Source organism: Anabas testudineus, chromosome 19 (assembly GCF_900324465.2).
Source record: "Anabas testudineus chromosome 19, fAnaTes1.2, whole genome shotgun sequence".
In the NCBI taxonomy this organism is placed as follows: Eukaryota; Metazoa; Chordata; class Actinopteri; order Anabantiformes; family Anabantidae; genus Anabas; species Anabas testudineus.
This window is the reverse complement of record NC_046628.1, coordinates 12,766,486-12,787,444: the sequence shown is the minus strand read 5'-3', so window position 1 is coordinate 12,787,444 and position 20,959 is coordinate 12,766,486. Positions and strand designations below refer to the sequence as shown.

The window sequence follows — 20,959 nt, the reverse complement described above, 5'->3', positions numbered from 1 at the left end:
AACGCTACCAAAAAGCATTTACATTTTGTCCAGAGAAAGATGAACTCAGAGAGACACACAGTACAGACACAGCTGCAGACCTTGCGTATGCTGATGGAGTCATGTATGAGGCTCTGTGTGAAGTAGAGGACAGCATCAGGGGGCAGTGGGTGGTCTTCTCTCAGCAACAGAGACAGCAGGTCTGCGGCCATGTGCTCAAACTTCCAGGGCCTGTGACACAAGCAGACACAAATGCAAACGCACCCACACATATCAGGAGCAGTGAGATAAGGATGTTGAGGAAAAAACAAAAAGTGAGATGTGTTACGACTCTTTGAAAAACAACAACAACAATGCATAATTCACATGTAGTACATGTTTCTACGTAGTCAGTAAACACTGAGTTTCTTCTGTTTATGAATATGCCCATAATGACCCATAAAACACACCTTTTTAATCTTGCAAGTATAATTGTGCATCTTTTGGACAATTATTGCTTCTTTTTTGCTAATTTTTGCTTAGACATTTGCTTTTTTATTTGATCTATTTTTTAAAGAAATCATTATAATGATTTGACACATTTATAAAAGCAAGTGCATTAGCGTAATACATTTAAAGGAAGAACGAAGGAAAACCTACAGGTCTCTGTCTTCAAGGCAATCCAGAAGGTCATTAACAAGCTTCTCATATTTCCTTTAAAAAAGGGAAAATAAACATTAATCAGTGGTACGACTATTTATTTGTGCTAATAATAATGCTCAGATGTGCTCTGACTCTACTGTAGACTGAGGAAAACTGCGAGGATATTGAAACTGAATGACTGAGCAATTAAAACCAACTCCATTTCCTGTTCCTACCTTGCATTAACCACGTTTCTCACTCGCTGACGCTGAAGCCCCTCTTTCAGTTCCTCTGAGGACAGTGACTCCAGATTTTCACTTTGTGTGATTTGACTGGCTATCTCTACACATCGTTCAGACACCTGGAGGTGGAAGAGGACAAAGTGGAGCAATATGCAATTTACAAAACAGAGGGCAGTGCATTGGCTGTTAATGGAGACGTTGCTCACAGCGAAGTAGATCCCGATGGTGTCGTGCTGGCGATGAATCCTGTCAGTGATGTCATCAAGCAGTTGACCGATGGAGGGCTTCTCCAGGGTCATGGAGGGAGACAGGCCGCAGCGCACGAGAGCAGGCCATACTTCTCCAACACAGTCCCAATCCCTCATAATGGCAGGACAAGCACCACTATGCACACTCAGCAGGCAGTACAGGGCACCCTGAACAACAGAAACACACATTAAAGATCATATTAATTAATGAAGTCAGAGGAGGATTTCTAGACTAGATCTGTCAGAAAGTGCTGACATGGTTAGTCTCACTATAAAAGCTCCTTCATGTGCTGTGAAATGTGGCATTTTGTCTGAATTCAAAGGACACGACTGATGTATCCTCACAGCTCAAATAATCTGTACCTCTAACCCTAATCTATTATAGATGAATGTTTGTCTCCATATCGGATCCTTGGACCTCAGCAATTCATAAATGTTGTGACTGCATCATATTAAAAGAGTCTTTCTCTTCTTAGTACTGTGGCATACTCTATCATCATATCATGTTAAATTAATTACATGGTTTTATAGTAACACCTCCTGCACTATAAACAGAAAACTAAAGTGATTAAATGCCAGATTTTCCCTGCTTTTTGGTTTTCGACATGCTTAAAATCTTTAACAAAATACTAACAATAAATCCTGAACAAATCCTTTATTGTTACTAAGAATAATACATAACAAAGAGCTGAATTAAATAATAAAGAACTAAACAGCCAACTCTGGAAAGAAATAGTAGTGTAAATTCATGGGCCTCTTCACACTAAAGCTAAGTAGCCAACACAGCATTACAAGAACCACACTATTCACACATTAGGCAAACACTCATCTCTTTTCTTCTTACATCTCTTCCAACAGTCTGCTACACATGGGTGTTACAAAGAAAACATGTGAGTGCTTACTCAATGTGTGAATTCTATAGTTTCTCTCGGAGATGCTGTCACCGCCAATGATTTCAAAAGATTAAATACAAAGTCAACAAGTAGAGTCAGTTCCTCCCTCTCACTTAGCCATGACGTTTTGCCTGTAGGCTTTAGCATGACATATAACGACTATAATAGCTGTCAATCTGCTGCATATACATTTTTGAAAGTGACACAGAGACATGAGGACAGAAAACACAATGGAAATACTCACACATGATCGTTATAGAATATAATAAAATTCAATTAGTAAAACATTTTTGAAAAGTGCTAAATGACAACACTGATGTTAGTTGGCTGATTTCCAATAGAAGACTTTTGTTTTCTGCCCTGACAGCAAATGCCCCATCACCCTCTGTCTCCAGTTAAAGCCCTAGAGAAAGCAGACAAACAACACCTGGTCTACAGAGCTCATACTAAGAGTAGGAGAAAAGTATAACAATGTAGGACGAGGGAAAAGCTTACATCTGCCTTAAAAACAAGCAAGCAACTTTAAAATCTGTGTAGTAAGGCACAGGTAACCTGAGCAGGGAAAACAGGATTAAATATGTGGTAAATACATAGTTTTGGACAAATGTCAAGTTTCAGCACCACGGACAGGGACCAGTGTGAAGAACTGTAATCACACACCGGAGACAATCTAGCATTTTGTGGTTAGGTTTAGGTTTAGCTGTGGTTTGAGAACAGGTATAAGGCTTTAGATGAGAGGAAAATATATTGTGTAACGTGCTAAATATCCTCATAACTAAAAAAAGACAATCATTGCATGAGTGTGTTTTTGTGTGCACAGTACGTGTGGTACCTTGAACTGCAGTTGTTTGCCAGTGGCATGTTGTGGTGAGAGCAGTTGCAGGACTCGAGGAATAATGTCTCTGTACGAGAAGCTGTAGGTTCCCAGTGCAGTTGTCAGCACATTCTGGGCCCGGCTACGTACCTGCAAGGACACACACGTGCACAAACACAGACGTACGCACATATAAAGACACGCAGATGTACATACGTAGATTGATTCTCAATTATGTTAATGACATCAAGAAAATGGGGGCCAGCAGATGTTCTAATTAGATTTTTCTTGTTAAAATAAATGAATGAATGAATGTGTGATGTATCAGTTCCACCTGGCTGTATGTACTGGTAGAAAGCAGCAGCAGATCGCACAGCAGCTCCTGATGAACCACTTTATATTCACTGCCCTCAACCACCAGCTTCCTCATCTAGTCACACAGAAATACAGAACGTCTGACTGAGAATAACAAAATATATTTGATTTTATGCGCATGTAGCTACAGCTACATCTGTAACCCTGCACGAAATGTGTGTGTGTGTGTGTCGGTAAACCAACCTCATGCTGGAGTAAAACCCGGTCAATGAGCAGTGCTCTAATGTGCTGCTTCTTCCCATGGAGCTGTAGAAGAAAAGGTGAGTTGCTTAAATCTACTGACAAGTGACACATTGAAACTGACAACAATCAGCAGCCTGTGCTTTTCCAAATCACCCTGTTTTCCATGGACTTCTTGACAAGAGTGAAGCTTTTCCAGCGTGAGTCAAACTCCTTCTTGTGAGTTCCTCGGAAAAACATGAGGTCACTGATGATCTGCAGTGAGGCATACAGAGTAACGGGGTTGTGAGACCTTTGCTTGCCTACCACAGGATAGAATAATAACATTTCTTATAAAAGAACAGAGAAATCGCAAGTGTTGGACACCTTAATGATGACAAAAAGTGACTTTGTGTCGTCCTCTGAGTGTTCCAAGATGTGATCTGAATGGAAAAAAGTGGATATAGATTAAATGTGAATTACAAACAGAGGGAGAAGTGAATAACTGGAGTTTAGTGGAGTTAAAATCTTCACTTACGTAGTAGTAGTCTCATCGTTTGGCAGATGGACTCTCTGTAGTTCTCCCGTGCATCATCTGGAGGGGAGGAGACACACAGAAGCCTTGTATGGACACAGAATGCAGGATGAGCATCCTAATCAAACTGCTGGGAGATTTGTGTGTATGTGCGTGTTTTGCAGCTGCTTGCTTGTTTTCCTCTTACTGTAGTCAACACCTATATGCAGCTTGATCTCCCCAAGATTCACCATGGAGGATACACTGAGAGGGAGCAAGATGTAAGGGGTAAACACGGCAAGCTTGCATGAAAATTAATGTTTTTAAATGTGTGTGTGTCTGTGTGTATCTGGAGGACTAACAGGTCAGATACGTGTGGTCCATCCAGAGGGGGCAGCATGCTTCCAGCTCCAAGAAGGCAGTGCTGCACAATAGCAAGACTCTGCAACAGCTCCTCCCTGTGAACCAGGTCACACATTACAGTCATAGGAGTGTTGATTCCTCTACATCAAAGGGCCATTATTAAAAAGAAAAAGTTAAGCATGAAGTTTAATTTGTCAGTTATCAGTAATGGAAGACTGTAGTTTCCTTTGTGTTGTGTCTGCACCTGATTACATCTAAAAATAGAAAAATGAGAAACAGGATAGCACACCTGCTCATTGGCTGATCTCCAGAGATGTGGTCCTTGATTCGCTCAAGCTCAGGGTGCAGGAGGCGGGACAACAGTTGGAAAACAAAGTTCTCCTCCTCCATACTAGGCACGTGCCAACATACAGCCAACGCTGCCACATCTCCAGCTCTGCCCCAGTCCTGGAGAGAGAGAGAGAGAGAGAGAGAGAGAGAGAGAGAGAGAGAGAGAGAGAGAGAGATTTGCTGCCAGTGTTTCCATTGGAACAACTGAGCACAACAGCATAACCAATCAGCCTCAGAACCAGAGGACAGTGTCATCTTCTGGTATTTTAGCATCTGAAACACACGTAAAGGGTAAGGACACCACACAAAGGAGAGAGGAAAATAACTGATCTACTATCAGATGACACAATAGCAAATGAAGCCGACTAGCAGCATACCACAAAATGAAAGAAAATCAAATCCAGAGAATCAGCGACCATGAACTGCTGATGAAAAGAGATCGTCACTTGAAACCGTGGAAAGCAGCAGAGGAATGTAGCTGTAATTATCACCAACTAGACATCAGACAACAGAAACACATTTCCCCTGCACTCATGCACAAAAACCGCACAAAATATTACCAAGGTTTTGAAAAAAAAATTCCCTAGAGGAATAACAGGAGGCCAAACTTTTTAGTTTGTCTCTTGCTGCAACAAAGTAAACTAAACATAAGAGAAAATGACGTAAGCACTCTTAAAGTTGGGTTATGCACCTTTTAAAACGTTCATGATGGCTAAACTTAGCTAATGTTAGATAACGATCGAGTCATTGACTTTTCGCCACTTGTGCTATTTTTACACTATTTGTCATTCTCCCATCTGTCATAGTTTGCTATAGGAAGGCAGGAGCAGAAGAAAAGCAGGGATGAGAGCATTGCAACTGTCCAATGTGTCCGTGTGCAGCGATAATAACTCTTAAATGCCCCTAGCAACACCTACAGGTACAGTAGATCAGCTCCCATGTCAACAGAAAATGGCACTGGGTGGCAGATTGATCATGATATAGCTAAAGAAAGCAAAATAATTCCCCTTCCAACAAAAAAACAGCTGACATGGACACAATGTCAGGCTGAATGAATGAAGTAAAAGGCAATTCAGCCATATTATTAAGCAAACAGTGTCTGCTTCTATTAATCACCTTGAAACTCTTCATATTTATTTAGTGGACCTTTGGAGGGTCCCATCCACTTGAGCTGGGACCACTGTCTGTGCATTTGTTTTCCAATGGTAGGAAGGCTGTATTACTCGTACACTGTATTATTTTCTTTCTTATCCATATTTTTCTTTGCACACTTACAAAGACAATGTGTTTAGTGGGCACCCAAAAAAAAGCAGCTTGAAATTAAGATTGTGATCTAGAGAGCAGTACCAGCCAGTGTTTAATCCAACAGTGTATTTATTTGTGGTTTGATAAATGCTTTCAAATAGGGTTCTGGGAAATCTGAAAAGCTGCACTGTAATTACACAACCAGTAACATCTCATTTAAGAAAAAACATTTTCAAAGGTTCAGCCCGTGGTATTTTGTGTTTCCAAGAAAATCTTATACTCTACTTAAATATCTCTGATTTCCGCCAATTCACTCCTGAGGGGGTTGGTGAAGAAGATAGTTGAAGCTATGCACTTCAGTATTTTCTAGCATAATAAAATAACAGTGGTCACAGGTTCATCTCATGAAGTAATCTTCTTTTGTGCTGTAAAGCATCAGTATGTGTGTATGTGTTTACCCGTATAGGGAGGTCAGTATCAAAGCCTCCAGAGGTACTGCGGTACTCAGTGGGATAAATGAGAGACAGCGACCGGAGAGTGTGTTCCAGCAGACTGCAAGCGAGTGTGTACGCCCGTTTACAGCGCAGACGCACGCACACACACAGGATCCGTTCCAGGTCCCCCTGGTATTTTAACAGCTGTTCACCATCCACACGGGTTACCTAAAAACAACATACACACAAGAGCACATGCACGCACACAGCATGTTCAGTGGAGAGCCGTGTCTTAAATATCGAGATCCTCCAGTAAATCACAGCATCTGGCTCGCTGCTGCTCACATTAAGCTCCCAGGAGTAATAAAACAAAACAGAATGGGTGCCAATAAGTTCTGGTTAACGACAAAGTGCTTTGATATTTATGACTGCATGCAGCTTGCACGCTGAGAAAAAAATCTATTGGTCATCTAAGTCACAACAAAAGTGAAAATGTGAGATGTTTCTCCCATTTTAAGTGATTCTTTTGATTCTGAGGATGTGTAAAAGCAGGAGTTGACTCCTCTGATCAACAACAGGTAAATCACTACAGTGTTAGTGAGGAAACGATGCCTGGCCTGAACTATTCCTTAAACAAATTGGTTTGTAATGAAATCAGGATGCAGACTAGTTAGTGGGATTCATTTCTTCGAGTGCTTAAGCCGTTGGGACATGATAGATTCTTGTCTCACCTCAGAGAGCAGCTGGAGATTCCACAAAAGCTCCTTATCCAGATCGTCTTCACTCTGTAACTCATCTACACATGCACACATGTAAAGAATCTGAGTAATGTACTGTATTCCTCCTCCGACAGGCTGAATTTAGGACCATTTCATTTTCACAGCTGTTAAGATTACACTGTCTGAACACCTATTGGATGATTGCCGTGACATTTTGTACAGCTATAGTCTCAAGAGGAATAATTCTACTGACGCCCTATGCTCTTTTGACAATATGGACTTTTTCTCTTGTACCACTATGAGGTAGAACTATCTCAACAATATGGAATTAATTGCTACGACATTTAAAGGCATTTATGAACTCGTAAGGATGAATTGTAAAAACTTGTTTTCCATTTAGAGCCACAATCATGTTAAAACTTTGTCGTTTATGGCCAAATATCTGCAAAGCTACAGTGTCAGTGTCAGCTGTATTTGATTTAGTGTACAATACCTCATGTTCTTGAGGTTTATTTAATTTTTTTGTTCTACTGAGCCACCACGAACTGCTGATAAGCTGCTATTGCTAGGTAGAAATAATGTCTGATCAACAAATTATTCTCACTGAACACACTTGATTTTTGTTTTGACTATTCTAATGATTTCACACTGTGACTAATAAGGTCTCTTAATTGTTCTGGGATCACAGCAAACTGATAATGTGATAAACCTGAAGAAAGATGTATTTTTACTCTGCAAACTGCAGGTTTCCTTTTGCAGTTGTGAATGAACTTGTGAATGAACTCATTAGCTCATTAGATTCTAGGTGCCTTTGACAGTTTTCATGCAAACACATCACAGTCCTATCTACTCCTCAGACACAGTAGGCTGTTATACACAAACAAACACACACACAGTGTGGTACTGACTGTCAGTAATGCGGAAAATGATGCTGCAGCAGTGAGGGACGAACAGACGGAGAGAGTCAGCGGGATGGCACTGCAAACACAGACGCACACATGCGCACAAAGAACGCATGCACGTAAATACACACAAACGTAAGCTTGTAGAAACAAACACATCAGTAGGAACTGATTTCTCTAAAAAAAATGTGAGTAAAATAACCATACATGTTAAAAATAGTTAAAATAAAATACAGGATGTAAGGACGATGCAACTACAGCGTGAAGTGCAAGTGGAGGTTTTAACTGAAAAAACTATAAAACTGCAAAGTTGCATCAATTATTTTTATCCTCAACTTTATGAGGTTAAAAATAGAACTTTTAACCTCATAAAGTTCTATTTTCTGCTACTACATTAAAACCAACATATGACAATGTTCTTGATTTTGACAAATAAGGATGCATCAATCTGCACCACAGGCAGATACCAACAGCGAGACATACACACCTTTGCTGTGGCTCTGCACATGTCAGCCACCATCCTGCCTGAAACACAGGTCTCAAAGATGTTGGAGGTAGCAAAGTTATACACCTTCTGCAGCGCCACCTGAAATAAAGATTAATGTTTAGGAACATTCAGCACAGGTTCATGTCCATTTTTATTTATTAGAAGTTGTTTTTGACCACATGCTTGTAACTTATCATATTCATAATTGAACGTAACTTAAATATGAAATATATGTTTTATGCTTTTGTCAGTTGGTTTTAACTGTTAATAAAACACTGCTGTACTTCCTAAACAGAACAGCTGCTACTATACTTCAGGGTTTATACAATAGGAGGCTAATACTGTGGAAAGGAAGATGATGTTAGTATTAATTATATTCAAAGCACTAGGTAATATTATGGGAAGTGTGGTGGCTAAATCTGTTGTAGTAACAGCAGTCACATCAGTATAATAATATAATCACTGCTCAATCAGCTCTGCACCTGGAATGTATCTTATTTTGGCAATAACCATTATAACCTAGTAATAACTATTCATCCAGCTTTGTTTGCCTGTTTTTAATCACCACATGCACCCCAGTCGTTCCAATAGGCCCATTTAACAGTGGACATTACTATTTTTCATAGTGGAGCAGCTCTAATTACCTCTTTTTTTAATCAACTTAATTAATTCAAATAATTATCTGGCAGACAATCCAATGACCTGTGAAGTTCACATTTCTCATTCTCCCGCTTGCCTCAAAATGCACTTGACCCATTCAGGTCCATTCAGATTCACACATTCAATAATCGCGGCAGCAAAATGAAACAAAGACTGAGCAGAATCTGTGTTTCAGTGTGTATTATGAATGGACATTTTAATCCTATGAAGATATGGTTTCAGAACTTACAGGTCCTCTATTATAGAACCATGTGACAACAGGTCACAGATGTCCACTAATGGTGTCTGTAAAGTTAGACTTAAAGTTAAACCAATTAGATCAGGGTTTCTGGCATGTCTGGAAATGTGTCTAGTACAAGATCCATGGAAATGACCGAGATACCGCCAACGGCACTTTATGGGAGCATCTGTGACATGTGTGAACTTCCCATCCGGCACTCCTCTTGTTTCCGTGGTAACAGGCAAGGGTGAGGAGGGTAGGGTTGGAGGGCGGAGGTTGTAGAATATGCACCAAACAGGTGTTATTGGTCCTTTTTATATTTTCATATCATGATTTTCTTTCTTTAGTTTGACATTGTACAGAGATATTTATGAATAACATATTCACGGGGTTACATCTTTCTGCCTAGTGCTCTAGGTTGTGTTGTGTTCGGGTGTGTGTGTGTGTGTGTGTGTGTACCTTGTATATTTCCATGGAGCACTGTGTTAAGATGGTGCTAACAGTAGAGGACAGGCCCAGCTCCACCAGGCTCTCCAGATGAGTCTGGGTATCTGTCTCTGTCTCGTCTCTCGTCTGTTCCAGGGTGCTGCTGTCTATCAGAACAAAACACCTGCACAAGCACAGATACACATACAGTTCATAGTGTACATAAGAACACACTAATACAGCTGCCAGCAATAAAAATGTCAACTGTGTTATGGTGAAAAAACAAAGAAAAAGACGGTTTCATGCAGAGTGGTGCATTTCAAAAAGAAAGAGGCACGTTTAAAGTCTACTCCTACACTGACAACGAGGCTTTGGTAAGTGACAGTTTGACTTGTTAATTGGTCTCTACCTGTCCAGGAACTGTAGAACAAAGTCTTCAAACTCAGCTGAAGCAAAACACAGATCTTTCTCAGTCTGAAAGGGAGTAATAGTGAAGATCAGTTAGTGTGTTTCATACGATGACTGTGCTTTAGTTTATGTGAGCTGGTGTTATTCCAAAAGTAAAGAAAACATTTCAGAGAAATGGTTTGACACTGTGGGGAACATGGCTATTTACTTTCTATGCAAAACTAAATGATAAAATGTGTTAAATAATGAGCTTTAGAGGCGCTGGTAGACTGAGCTAGCTGCTTTTTCGCTGTTTCCAGTCTTTGTCCTGAGCTGAGTTTACCAGTCAATGTCAATTAAGTCTGTATAAAAAAGAAAAGATCCCTGTAAATTAATATAAGTGCTTAGAGATATAATGTTTATTTAATCTCTTGTGTGATTAAATGGCTCTGTGTGTACCTCTGTGAGATCACTGTGCTGAGAAGGAGCAGACGAACAATCCACTAAAGGCACCAGCGTGGTGAAGGTGGCGATGAACTGGAAAGTGATCTGCACAGATCAACACAGCAGGAAACAGATCAATTTACATCATCCGACATAAGTTAAATAACTTACCAGATGTCTGTGGTATCCTTTTTTATTTTTTTACTTCAATGTATTCATCTATTCTGGTGTGTGATGGATTAATGTAGTCTGGAGACAATGAGCACACATAAAGAAAAAACCAATCCATTTTACAACCCAAGCAGAAACTGAAGATTAGGCCACATTAATTGCAAGTTCTTCAAACTGAGATATTCATAACACTTTCAGGAATTATTAATAGGACAGACCAGAGCACGGTAGAATTTAATCAGCAAGAGCTGCATTGTCTACTTGTCTAGCAATTCTTCTTCACTACTAATCAACACATCCATTACTCACCATGCACTTGCTGAAGTCGTTGGTGTCCACCCCTGGCAGAGAGCCCATGAGCAGTGGGAGCACGTGCGCACGGCCCTCTGGGTAATGGTTGTTAGGGGAAACCAGGCTGCGAGCCATGCCGATCATACAGCTGAGAGTGGCGGTGAGGGTGTGCGGCTCCGTCAGGGTCTCCATCGCCGCGTAGGTCCTGTTATACACAACAAAATAAGATGATGGCAACATTGAGGTGGCAGAAAGGAGGGAGACGTGACACTGTGTGAAGTGAAAGGCGCAGGTGCACGTTGCTGCTCTGAAAGCAACTGGAAGGTAATTATTAGTTAGTGTAGTTTGAAGGCTCGTTTGCCTGCTTCTTAACACAGTCAACTTTTGCAGTAGTTGCGCTCACGGGTGCAATTAGGGGACTTTAAAACCCTCAGCATGCCATAGCCGCAATTTGACAAAATTCAACCCTCTCAAATCTCAACACACACACACACACACACACACACACGTGCGATACAGGTACTTTCTGATTCAGTACAACTTTCACTTTTTATCCATTCTAAATAAATGTCCATAAATGTGTTTTCAGAGATCACAGAAAAAAAGATGTAACTGTCGCCTGAGAATCGCCACATCTGTTGGTATAATACCTACCGGTACTGCTGGAGCTAATTAAGCACATTTTAAATGGTGCCAAAATGTAAACAATGAAACATGTAGGCTAGGAAGTGTGTCAACACATTGAATTCAAGTTCCAAAGTTCAAAGAATCCATCATGACAGCTATCTCACACCAAGACTTACTTTTCAAGCACAGGTGGTATTGCGAGTTCTGGCGTAAGGAGAGCCAGGTTCTGTAGCGCGTAGGCTGCATCCGTGCTGCCAGTTTTACTGCACATCACCAAAAGAGGACATAGATACACACAACAAGGTATAGTACAACATCAAGAACAACACACAGAGGCAGATAATCGCAAATTACGCTTGTTACACTTCAATCAGCGAGACACAGCAGGGTTTAGACATAAATAACTGGCTGGAGCTGGTTCAAAGGTTCAAAGTCAAAACCAGTATAATGTGAAGCAGCTACTAATAACTCTAAAAAGAGTAATTGAAATTCTTTTGTACTATAGACAATTTAAATTGTACGCAACCTAACATATATATGTCTGAAAACATTCATTTTCTATTCAAATGTATTCCTGCCAATCCCTAACAAGCTTGGAGGGAGTTGGTTTAAAGCTGAAAACTGGGACATGGAAAAAAAGATACAGTAATAATCTAATAATAATTTACAATCTAGCTCAAAAGATGAAGGTCTGAAAAAAATTTTGGTCATTAAACGTGGGTTCCCAGGACCACTGATTGGCTCTGAGAGTGCAACAGAATGCTCACACCTACTCCCACAGTGACACCTGTGATTTCTATTTCTGCCTTGGTACAAAACAGTTTTGGTCTTCCCACTTTGCATGAGGTTGACTTGCACCATGTTAGTTTTTAAATGTCATCCAATTGCCTATTTTTACCTGCTAATATGTTCTATTTAAATCTGAATCTCGGTTTTGTTTTTTTCCTACATTTATATGTGACACTGTGTAAATGCACAGGTGTTATCTTCCTTATGCAGTAATAATGTGTCTGACTATGAAAATGTTTTGATGTTTAATATTATAAGTGCAACAATGAAAGAGTACATACACAAAAACAAGATTTAGTCATTACAGTTAATTACCACCGAAGTGCAGTACCTGAACATAGCCAGCAGGGCGGCTCCAATGAGGCTGCGAGTGAACTCCTGCAAGTCCGCATCGGTCAGCCTTTGACACTCAGGGACCAGAGGGATCCAGCTGGGGGCGGCGTGACGTTCGCGGTGCACGCGGCATACAACACTTGCCGGGAGACGCTGAAGCAGCCGCATCAGTCGAGACTACAGGCACACACACACACACACACACACACACACACACACACACAGTCAGCGTTATCATCCACAGACACTTTCACCCAGTCTGTGGTAAACAGATCTGCGATATCATTCTTCTCTGGCAGTTGTGCATTTTATTATTGTGTTGTTAGTGCGAATAGAGGCGGCCAAGTCCTGAATGACAGGTTATAAATCAAAGAAATGTTACAGCAAGCAGCTGAAAACACATTCACAGCTTGCTCACAGCATGTGTGTGTGTGTGTGTGTCTCTGTGAGTGTGAGTGAGAGACTTACCTGCCAGCGACCATGATTGGAGGGATGGTAGAAGGAAGCAATGCTATTGAAGAGGCAAGTCAGCTCTTTCTGTGCAGGGTTACCTGGCCCTCCCTGTTGGGGATATCATCCAACAATTAAATAAACCCCACAGTTATGTATATGTCATTTAATATATTTGTATATTTGTATGTAAGGTCTGTTTTGTTTGTACCAGAAGTGCTGTGATCCACAACACCAAGTGTCCGATGTCGTAAGAGTTAGTAAGATACCGTGGTGCTACCATCTGACTGACCCCAACTGGAAGGTTGAGACTGCGCAGGATCCTAGTGAAGATCTACACACACACATACACACACACACTGCAGAGTTTCACCTCACACATATGGTGCCTAACAAAACACATTAACAGACACACTTGCGCAGCTACATAATTCTGCAAATGACTCACTGTGGGAATATAAGGGGTCCAGTCCACATAGCCGATGTTATCGTTGGCAAGTCGAGCAAACAGGTTCACTAGGTGCTGCAGAACAACACGAGACAAACAATCACTACAAGCGCAAACAGCATTCCCAGAAGTGAAGGCTGTCATTCCAAGAATTAAATTTAGCGACTTTGAAAAAACAGAAGGTGCTCTCGAAGAGGGGAAGTGTGCAAAGCCGGGCCGCTTTGGGCCAAAAGGCTGGAAGAAAGCAGAGCAGAGGGAGAAATGGAAAGTCTTATCTCCACACTGAGTGGAAACTCTTGTTGCTTTAATACATTTCAACATTTCAATCATAATCATCAGGAAATGTAGAAATGTGTTTCATTACAAATTAGTCTATCCATTCTGGGGAAAATGGAAATTCATATGATCCATTGCTCCATAAATTTAAAAGTAATTTAAAAATCCACCATTTGCTGTTACAGATTTCTAAATGAAATGTGAAAAGTTGGGTTTTCATTAATTTCAATGTATAACTTCCATCAGCAGCAGCAACATGTAGACTTTTGCTTAATTGCCTGAGAGCAATTTTGAAAAATACGTGTCACAATATTTAAAAAGAGAGCTCACCCCTTCCCAGCTCGGCTGATTTTGCACTGACATCCAGAGATTCATTAATTCGTCAAACCACAACCTGCAAACACAAACCAAAAAAAAAAAAAACATTATACTTATACCCACTGCCATTATCCACACACCTGAGGCTGAATCCCCCTCATTTATCTCTAATTCCCCAAAATATGAAGTCATATACTCCACCATAGATTCTGGAAGGGAAAGAGAAAAAGTGAAATGGAAAAACAGAGTATAAAAGATGATGTATTGTGGAAATTGTGTGGAAACCGCTGATGAATCCAAGAGTAAATCCAGACAAATTGCTTGTGAAAGAGTGAATACACTGAATAATGCAATGAATGCTGTGAAGAGGCCTGGCAGCTGGAGCACATCCACGAAGGGTGCAGAGAGAAAGCGCGAGAGGGAGATCGGCAAGTGTTTAACGAGGAAGCAAAATATTATCAAAACAAAGAGAGGGGAAGTACTGCAACACCTGAAAGGAACACTTATTATCGAAGCTCACAGGTGCACTGAAAATGTTAAAGCAATGCATTTTAAAGGAAGTTTCAGCCAAATGATTTCATAAAAGTATCCAACAGAAAGATTTTGACGACCTACTGCTATGTCAGGACTAAAAAAAGGCACAAAAATGCATTATAGAGTATTTTTCGTTTTCCTACAGGTATAATTTATTGTGCTGTGGCTTAGACAAGCTGCGCTTGGCTTATAATCCTGTGTCTAAACAAAGCAATTCAAAGTTGGCCCGCTTACTGGAAGCCCTGGCTGTGTTCCTGCGGGGGCATGATGGTGGGCAGGAACAGCTCCATGTTGCTAACGGCCTTCTGCATAACCACGTCAAACACACACAGCAGGGGGCGCCACTCATCCAGCATCTCTCTGGTGGATGACGCCGGGAAATACCTGGGAAATATCACAAGAACGCACACGTACAGTACACACACACTCAGGAAAGACAGACATTAGTACAAATAGATGCAGACATGCAAAGACAGCGGCACAAAAACAACTCGTTGATCTACAGAACACGGCACAGCTGGAGATCAAAGCAATGAATTATCAGGTGCATGGGTTTCATTACAGAAGATGAGACTTACAGTCTGCAGCTTTTGATCAAAGCTTTCAAAGTGTGGTCCACTGAGCTGCAAACAAGCAGAAAGAGGAGGTGTGTGAGCGTGTGTAGGACTTCTGCTTTAACAATCTTCAGCAGTCAGGGTGCAATTATAGGATTAGCATTTCATGATCAATTAATCTGTTGGTTTTATTTCTCAATTAGTATTTTAGTCTATGAAAAATCACAAAAAAAATCTCGAAGGAGGCATCTTAAAATGACTTGTTGTGTCTAAAAAACAAAAAAACAACAGAGATTGCTATCCATTATTTATTGAAACGTGTTTTATTGAAAGAAAGTCTTTCTTTTGCAGGAATGCCGTGATCACACATTCATATCTGAAAACTGCACCCTACAATCCGTGGACACACAAGATGGCACCCATTCATCTGAATGAAAACACTGCCCGGTTCATGAGGCAAAGATGATTTCTCTCTGTTGTCCAGCCCACTGCACATGTTTATTATTGTTAGTCTCGCTGACCTTGCACAGTCTTTACACTGGGACGACATCTCATCAAAATCACTTTTCTCCATCTATTTTGAGATAGATTTCTATGGAGACCACAGCGCTGCCTTTCTTGCATCCATGGAGCCACTATAGTCTGTCGGCCACTGGAGCAATAGGAGACTAAGGGCCTTTCTCAAGAACAGTTCACTGACGGCAATGTATGAATGGTAAGCACTACTTTTCAACTTTTCCGCTAAGAATTACCCGAAACATTTGAATTTTTGACTTCTAGACTGGCACCTAATCAATAATCAGAAATTAATTGACTAACTGCTACTATCTGACATATAATTTGACATGTTCGCTTTCTTTAGGAAAGCTTAATAAATATGAATCAATAGTAGTTGGAGGAAACAGCATTTAGCATATGCATGAAAGTCTCTTCTCATCTAAATCTCACAGCAGGTCATCATAAAGGTAAAACTACATACTTGGGGAACCAGATGAGTCCAAGGTGCTCCGTTTTGGAGTAGACAACCCTCTCGTAAAGATTATATAGTGGTCGCCATGACAGCTGAAGGTCATCCCTTGACAATAGCTCCTTCTTCCTGTTAAAAACAAAAAAAGTCAATTATCATCTGACAGGCTTTTAATAAGGGCTTTGCAGGACTTCAGCCAGGTTATTTGAACAACTGATGAAAGCAGAGTGACAGCAATAATATTATACTGAAGAGAGAAACTATAGGTTGTCTGAACAAGTCTGTAATCACAGCGTCAACATAATGACTGCCAGTTTCCAGGCATGTCTGCAAACACGACAACGTGATTCTTTATAATCAATAAGGCGAAACTGCACTGACAGTTGCAAACAGTAATAATTTACAGGTGTCACAAAGCTTCTCTCCTATAAGAGGAAAATGAAGACTTAAGATCTGAACATAGACAGAATTGTCTTTCTGCAACCATGCAGTGAACCTTTTTCTATGATCTTTTGATTTTTCAAACACCGTGTTATGCTTTTAAATTGCACAGTAGCTGGTGCACCACTGATGAGTACTTTATAAGCTTTAAAGCTGAGCAGTTTTTTAATCCTCCAGAGAACTTTCACATTGCCGCCTTTGTTCCGTATTACTTAGTTGTACAATCACAACTTTTATGGGATTAAACCCCATTGAAAGGCTGAGAGTCCCCGCACTGGAGAATATGCACAATTTCCACAGCCTCAGATTCCTCTTGTCTTCTCTTTCATTCATCTAACAGCTTTGGAACAGACTGTCTTTGGGGAGATTTGAAAAATGATGGAAAGAAGAGACAATCGGGGAAAGCGTATATTAAGACCTGGCACTTAATATACGATCTATTGCTTTTCATCTAATAGAAAACACTCAGACAAATGACATCTACATTAAGATGATGTTTTGTAATGGATGTGAAAATCATGGCAACAACTGGAGAAAAATAAGAAGTGATGAATGTGATCGTGTTGGAGAATATCCTGCAGTCACTGGGAGGTGACAGATCTGATTTGAGAGACAAAAACAGGGATCTGAGCTTAAAAAGTAATAAATGTACTCTTAGGCCAACATAAGTCACTGTCCTCCTTCATCTTCTAGTATCTGGATGAGCGCGTGTGTGTTAGTGTGTGCTAAATAAGTGCATTTACTCAAATACTGCAACTCTGGTCTTGCTTTTTACAATTGTAATTAAATTGTGTTCAAATATTTCCTTTTTGGCGTTAATCGACTACATTTAAGAAGGAAGTACCTTCATTCCTCCACATTTAACTGGAATTCAAGTTTAAGTTTCATTTCAGACTGAGATTTTAAATAAACAAAAATATCAGGCTTCGAAAAACATTCCTTCTTTGACTTATTATACAAAAAAAAGGCATGTAGCTGGGGAACCCTGCCACTTTTTTTTAGCTTTTGAGTTTTTTGCTTAGTTCACCAAACTGAGATTTGCCTTTATCCTTCTCACATGGTTTCGTTTAAAGTATTGAAATAAATAAAATACCCAAAGAGGTACAAGTAACCAACACTGATCCAAAAATCCTCAAATTAGAAAAAAGGACAAATAAGTTCAACCCCTGTGTTGAAGACACAGGGGTTTGTTTTTCTTTTCTACCACATTAATCAAATCATGACAACACAGATTAACTGCGTGTCCCGATGGAGGTGGCCTGACCCTTAATTTGGGAACCACTAGATTAAATTACTGAACTTTATACTAGTTAAAACTAAATCAAACTGTTTCTTATGCACCAAATTACCTTTATTTTGGTTTCTCAACACTGCTGAGGTAGTTTTACATTCCAAATGGCAGCGTTGCAAATGGCAGCGTTGCAAATGGCAGCGTTGCAAATAGCAGCGCTACAAATGGCACAGGGGTAAGTGAAAAATCCACTTTAGCACATCATGTGACTTGCCATCAGTATAGTGATGTTAACCACCTGGGCTGCTTTGTGATCTCATTAAACTAAAGAGTACCAAGGACAAGAGGGCCAGCTTTCTAGGTTCCAGAGCTCTCACTGCTATAAAAATGTTTGACTTTCATTGCTTTTCATAATGGAAATTTACATTTCTGTATGTTTCATTTGTAACTGTGTTCTACTGGAAAGCAGATCTCATTCATCCAGCAGCCTTATCTCCATGTCCTTCAGATCCTCCTGAGGGGATTCTGAGGCATTCCCAGGCCAGATGGAGTGTATAAATCCCTCCAGCATGTCCTGGGTCTGCCCCAGGGTCCACATGGAGGCATCGGTGGGGGAATCCCTGTGATCGGAAGCCTGAACCATCTCAATTTATTTCTGTTAATAATAGTAAGGAGCCAAACTCCATCCAGATGTCTGAGTTAAGTTATCATATATGAATACGAGCGATTGTGTGCGTGCCTGTCACACCCACTTGAGAAGGTGAATAAGCAGCCTGGCGAAGCTCTGCATCATGTGAGGCTCCAGGTTCGGCATCACGACCAACTCATACAACAGCTTGATGAAGAGAATATGGTCCTCCTTACTGAACCTCCGGCCATACAGCTTCAGAAACCTGAGGGTGAGAGGTGACCATCACAGAGCCGCTGATCACTTCCTGCTTCCTGAATCTGACACACATTCCTAAATTAGGACATGAAACCTTGATGACCTCTCTGAGTGAATAGAGCGACCAGGTTAGTGGACAGAACATGATGAACTGATGCTCTGTTGAGGCAGAAGTTCAGAAACGTCAGAAACACCACATGGTCGTGGCTTTAAACATGACACTGATATTTTTGTAACTCCATATCCTGTTATTGAAAGCGAACCAGACTAAACATCTAGTAATGAATGTGTTACTGCTTTTTTAAGATGTAAGGAGAATAATATTGCATAGCTTTGAATACTGTATATTTGTTTTTACTGGACTAGTGAGGTGTTGGCTTACTTGCAGGTGTCACAGAATAACTTTCCTATAAAGGTCACCATAGAGAGAAATGAAGATTTAACTGTAACCATTGAATAACATATAGTTTGTGGATTGATGGTAGGTGACAAAATAAACACAGTGTCCCCAACAATGACTAATTATGAGTAAGAAGTTTGCTTTGCTCCAACACTTACGAAAAGAGTTTCCTGCACCAGAAAGTAACCCCTGGCCACAGCTCTCTGAGGAGAACAGCTCTGGACAGGTTCGCTTTAATCTCCGCCAGCAGCTCCGCGGCCTCCTGGTCCAACCGGTCGGAGTAAGGCAACAGGCCGTTATACACGATCTCCTTCTGAGGGACAAACGCAGCCATATCTCCATCCACAGTCATAACCCAACAGACAGCCGGGCCACTTTTACGCAAATGTAAAGAAAAGCGCCCCTGTTCATTCGGTGCGTACTGAGCCCTGTGGGAAAAGCGAAGTAAGTGGGACTAATCCGCTGTGTCCAGCACACGGGCGGAAGGCAGGCGATCACCAGGGGAAAGTATGTCACGCTAATTGAGCTGTGCAAAGCCCCGAGCGCACAGGGACGCTCGGTTCCGCTCTGATCTGCAGCGTCAGGCGCTGCGTCACCTCTCGCTTCACACCTCGCTCACAGAGACGCGGCAAGGTGCTGCGCTGGGGATTGTGCAGCGAGGAAAATGACTAGCCCACAGGTTGCTAGAAAAGGTACATTTAGGCCGAGGCCAGGCTTTGATTTCAGCACCACTGAGCCTAATAGGAGAAGGCTTTGTTATATGAAGGCTTTCATGTATGGGGACTGGGTCGTGGACAGAGTGGAGAATGGGAAGGTATTAGTGTGAACTACAAGTCCCAGAGGTGCTGCAGCCTGTGTGCGATCTGAAAGCTTCTCTGCAGAATATTAACACGATCTGATAACAGGATTAATGCCCCTGTTCTACTGACCCGCAGTGGTTGTTACTAGGTTAAACAAACGGATGCAGAGCCTGGCTGTTCAAATGGAGTCTTCCTGCTTGGAATTGAATTTTTTTAACTCTGCATAGATGCTCTTGCCTAATGCAACAGAAGAATTTATCTGCCCACTGAAGTGTGCCAATAAATGCCAGTTCATGACTCCTCTAACTGTCTTATGCCACCTTTTTCACTCTTCTATAGCAGTGCACACTTGTAAATCATTTTACTCTAAGCTGGTATAATTGTGTGCTTAGTGTGGTGCAGCAATTGCAGGATATTGTCTGGCCTGCCTGGCCATGAGGTTCCTGCTCACGCCAAGGGCTTAGAGCCTAATGAAAGCCCTTTGCGTTCTCTGGCGTAGTTACTTTTAGAGAAATGGGGCAAATGCTGCGACTCCACCTCGGCCTTTTCTTAAGCTGACTGATTGCATAAAGTGCCCTGTTTCTCAAACCTGCCTCAACCTCACTAGAGGTCTTCCTAATGCTTTTGCAGGTCTGACTAAAGCCCATGATAGCCCTGCAGACTTTGATCAGCTTCTCCTTTCTGAGACAGCAAGAAGAGTACCCACTTTAAAACTATTTTATCTCTATAAATACACGGGAAGAAGGCAGACTTTGAGAGCGATCCCAGAACAGAATGTGCCTTCCATAAGGCAGATCAGTCCAAGAGTGTCATGCCGGACTCTGCCAAGCTATCTCACCCAAGTCTTTACCTTTTCTATTATCGCAGATTGTATTACTTCTTTGAGCTTTTTCTGACTCTGCGAGCGGTGACAGCATCTGCCGTCGCTGTCTCCACCGCTGAACCACATCCAAGAAGAAACATGGTGTCTGTTCCTATTTG

At 41.1% G+C, this 20,959-nt stretch overlaps 1 protein-coding gene across 1 annotated transcript in view; it reads right to left on the bottom strand.

Moving 5' to 3' along the window:
- The window catches only part of LOC113156457 (proteasome activator complex subunit 4B-like), a 28,270-nt gene extending 8,734 nt beyond the window's left edge, over window positions 1–19,536 (bottom strand). Inside the window, exons 1-32 of the mRNA XM_026351616.1 lie at window positions 19,337–19,536; window positions 18,645–18,785; window positions 16,233–16,349; window positions 15,278–15,322; window positions 14,934–15,083; window positions 14,178–14,241; window positions 13,572–13,646; window positions 13,335–13,457; window positions 13,142–13,234; window positions 12,672–12,850; window positions 11,728–11,814; window positions 10,943–11,129; window positions 10,478–10,567; window positions 10,041–10,105; window positions 9,665–9,815; window positions 8,326–8,424; window positions 7,845–7,914; window positions 6,949–7,013; window positions 6,242–6,445; window positions 4,498–4,655; window positions 4,208–4,303; window positions 4,054–4,109; window positions 3,870–3,926; window positions 3,719–3,774; window positions 3,509–3,607; window positions 3,356–3,418; window positions 3,132–3,227; window positions 2,816–2,947; window positions 1,049–1,258; window positions 837–961; window positions 619–672; window positions 81–210 (exon numbers count right to left, since the gene is read on the bottom strand). Of these exons, the coding sequence (XP_026207401.1) occupies window positions 81–210; window positions 619–672; window positions 837–961; window positions 1,049–1,258; window positions 2,816–2,947; window positions 3,132–3,227; window positions 3,356–3,418; window positions 3,509–3,607; window positions 3,719–3,774; window positions 3,870–3,926; window positions 4,054–4,109; window positions 4,208–4,303; window positions 4,498–4,655; window positions 6,242–6,445; window positions 6,949–7,013; window positions 7,845–7,914; window positions 8,326–8,424; window positions 9,665–9,815; window positions 10,041–10,105; window positions 10,478–10,567; window positions 10,943–11,129; window positions 11,728–11,814; window positions 12,672–12,850; window positions 13,142–13,234; window positions 13,335–13,457; window positions 13,572–13,646; window positions 14,178–14,241; window positions 14,934–15,083; window positions 15,278–15,322; window positions 16,233–16,349; window positions 18,645–18,785; window positions 19,337–19,530 (3,531 nt within the window). The 5' untranslated portion in view covers window positions 19,531–19,536. The remainder of the gene's footprint in view (window positions 1–80; window positions 211–618; window positions 673–836; window positions 962–1,048; window positions 1,259–2,815; window positions 2,948–3,131; window positions 3,228–3,355; window positions 3,419–3,508; window positions 3,608–3,718; window positions 3,775–3,869; window positions 3,927–4,053; window positions 4,110–4,207; window positions 4,304–4,497; window positions 4,656–6,241; window positions 6,446–6,948; window positions 7,014–7,844; window positions 7,915–8,325; window positions 8,425–9,664; window positions 9,816–10,040; window positions 10,106–10,477; window positions 10,568–10,942; window positions 11,130–11,727; window positions 11,815–12,671; window positions 12,851–13,141; window positions 13,235–13,334; window positions 13,458–13,571; window positions 13,647–14,177; window positions 14,242–14,933; window positions 15,084–15,277; window positions 15,323–16,232; window positions 16,350–18,644; window positions 18,786–19,336) is intronic.
- Between the last annotated feature and the right edge of the window lie 1,423 nt (window positions 19,537–20,959).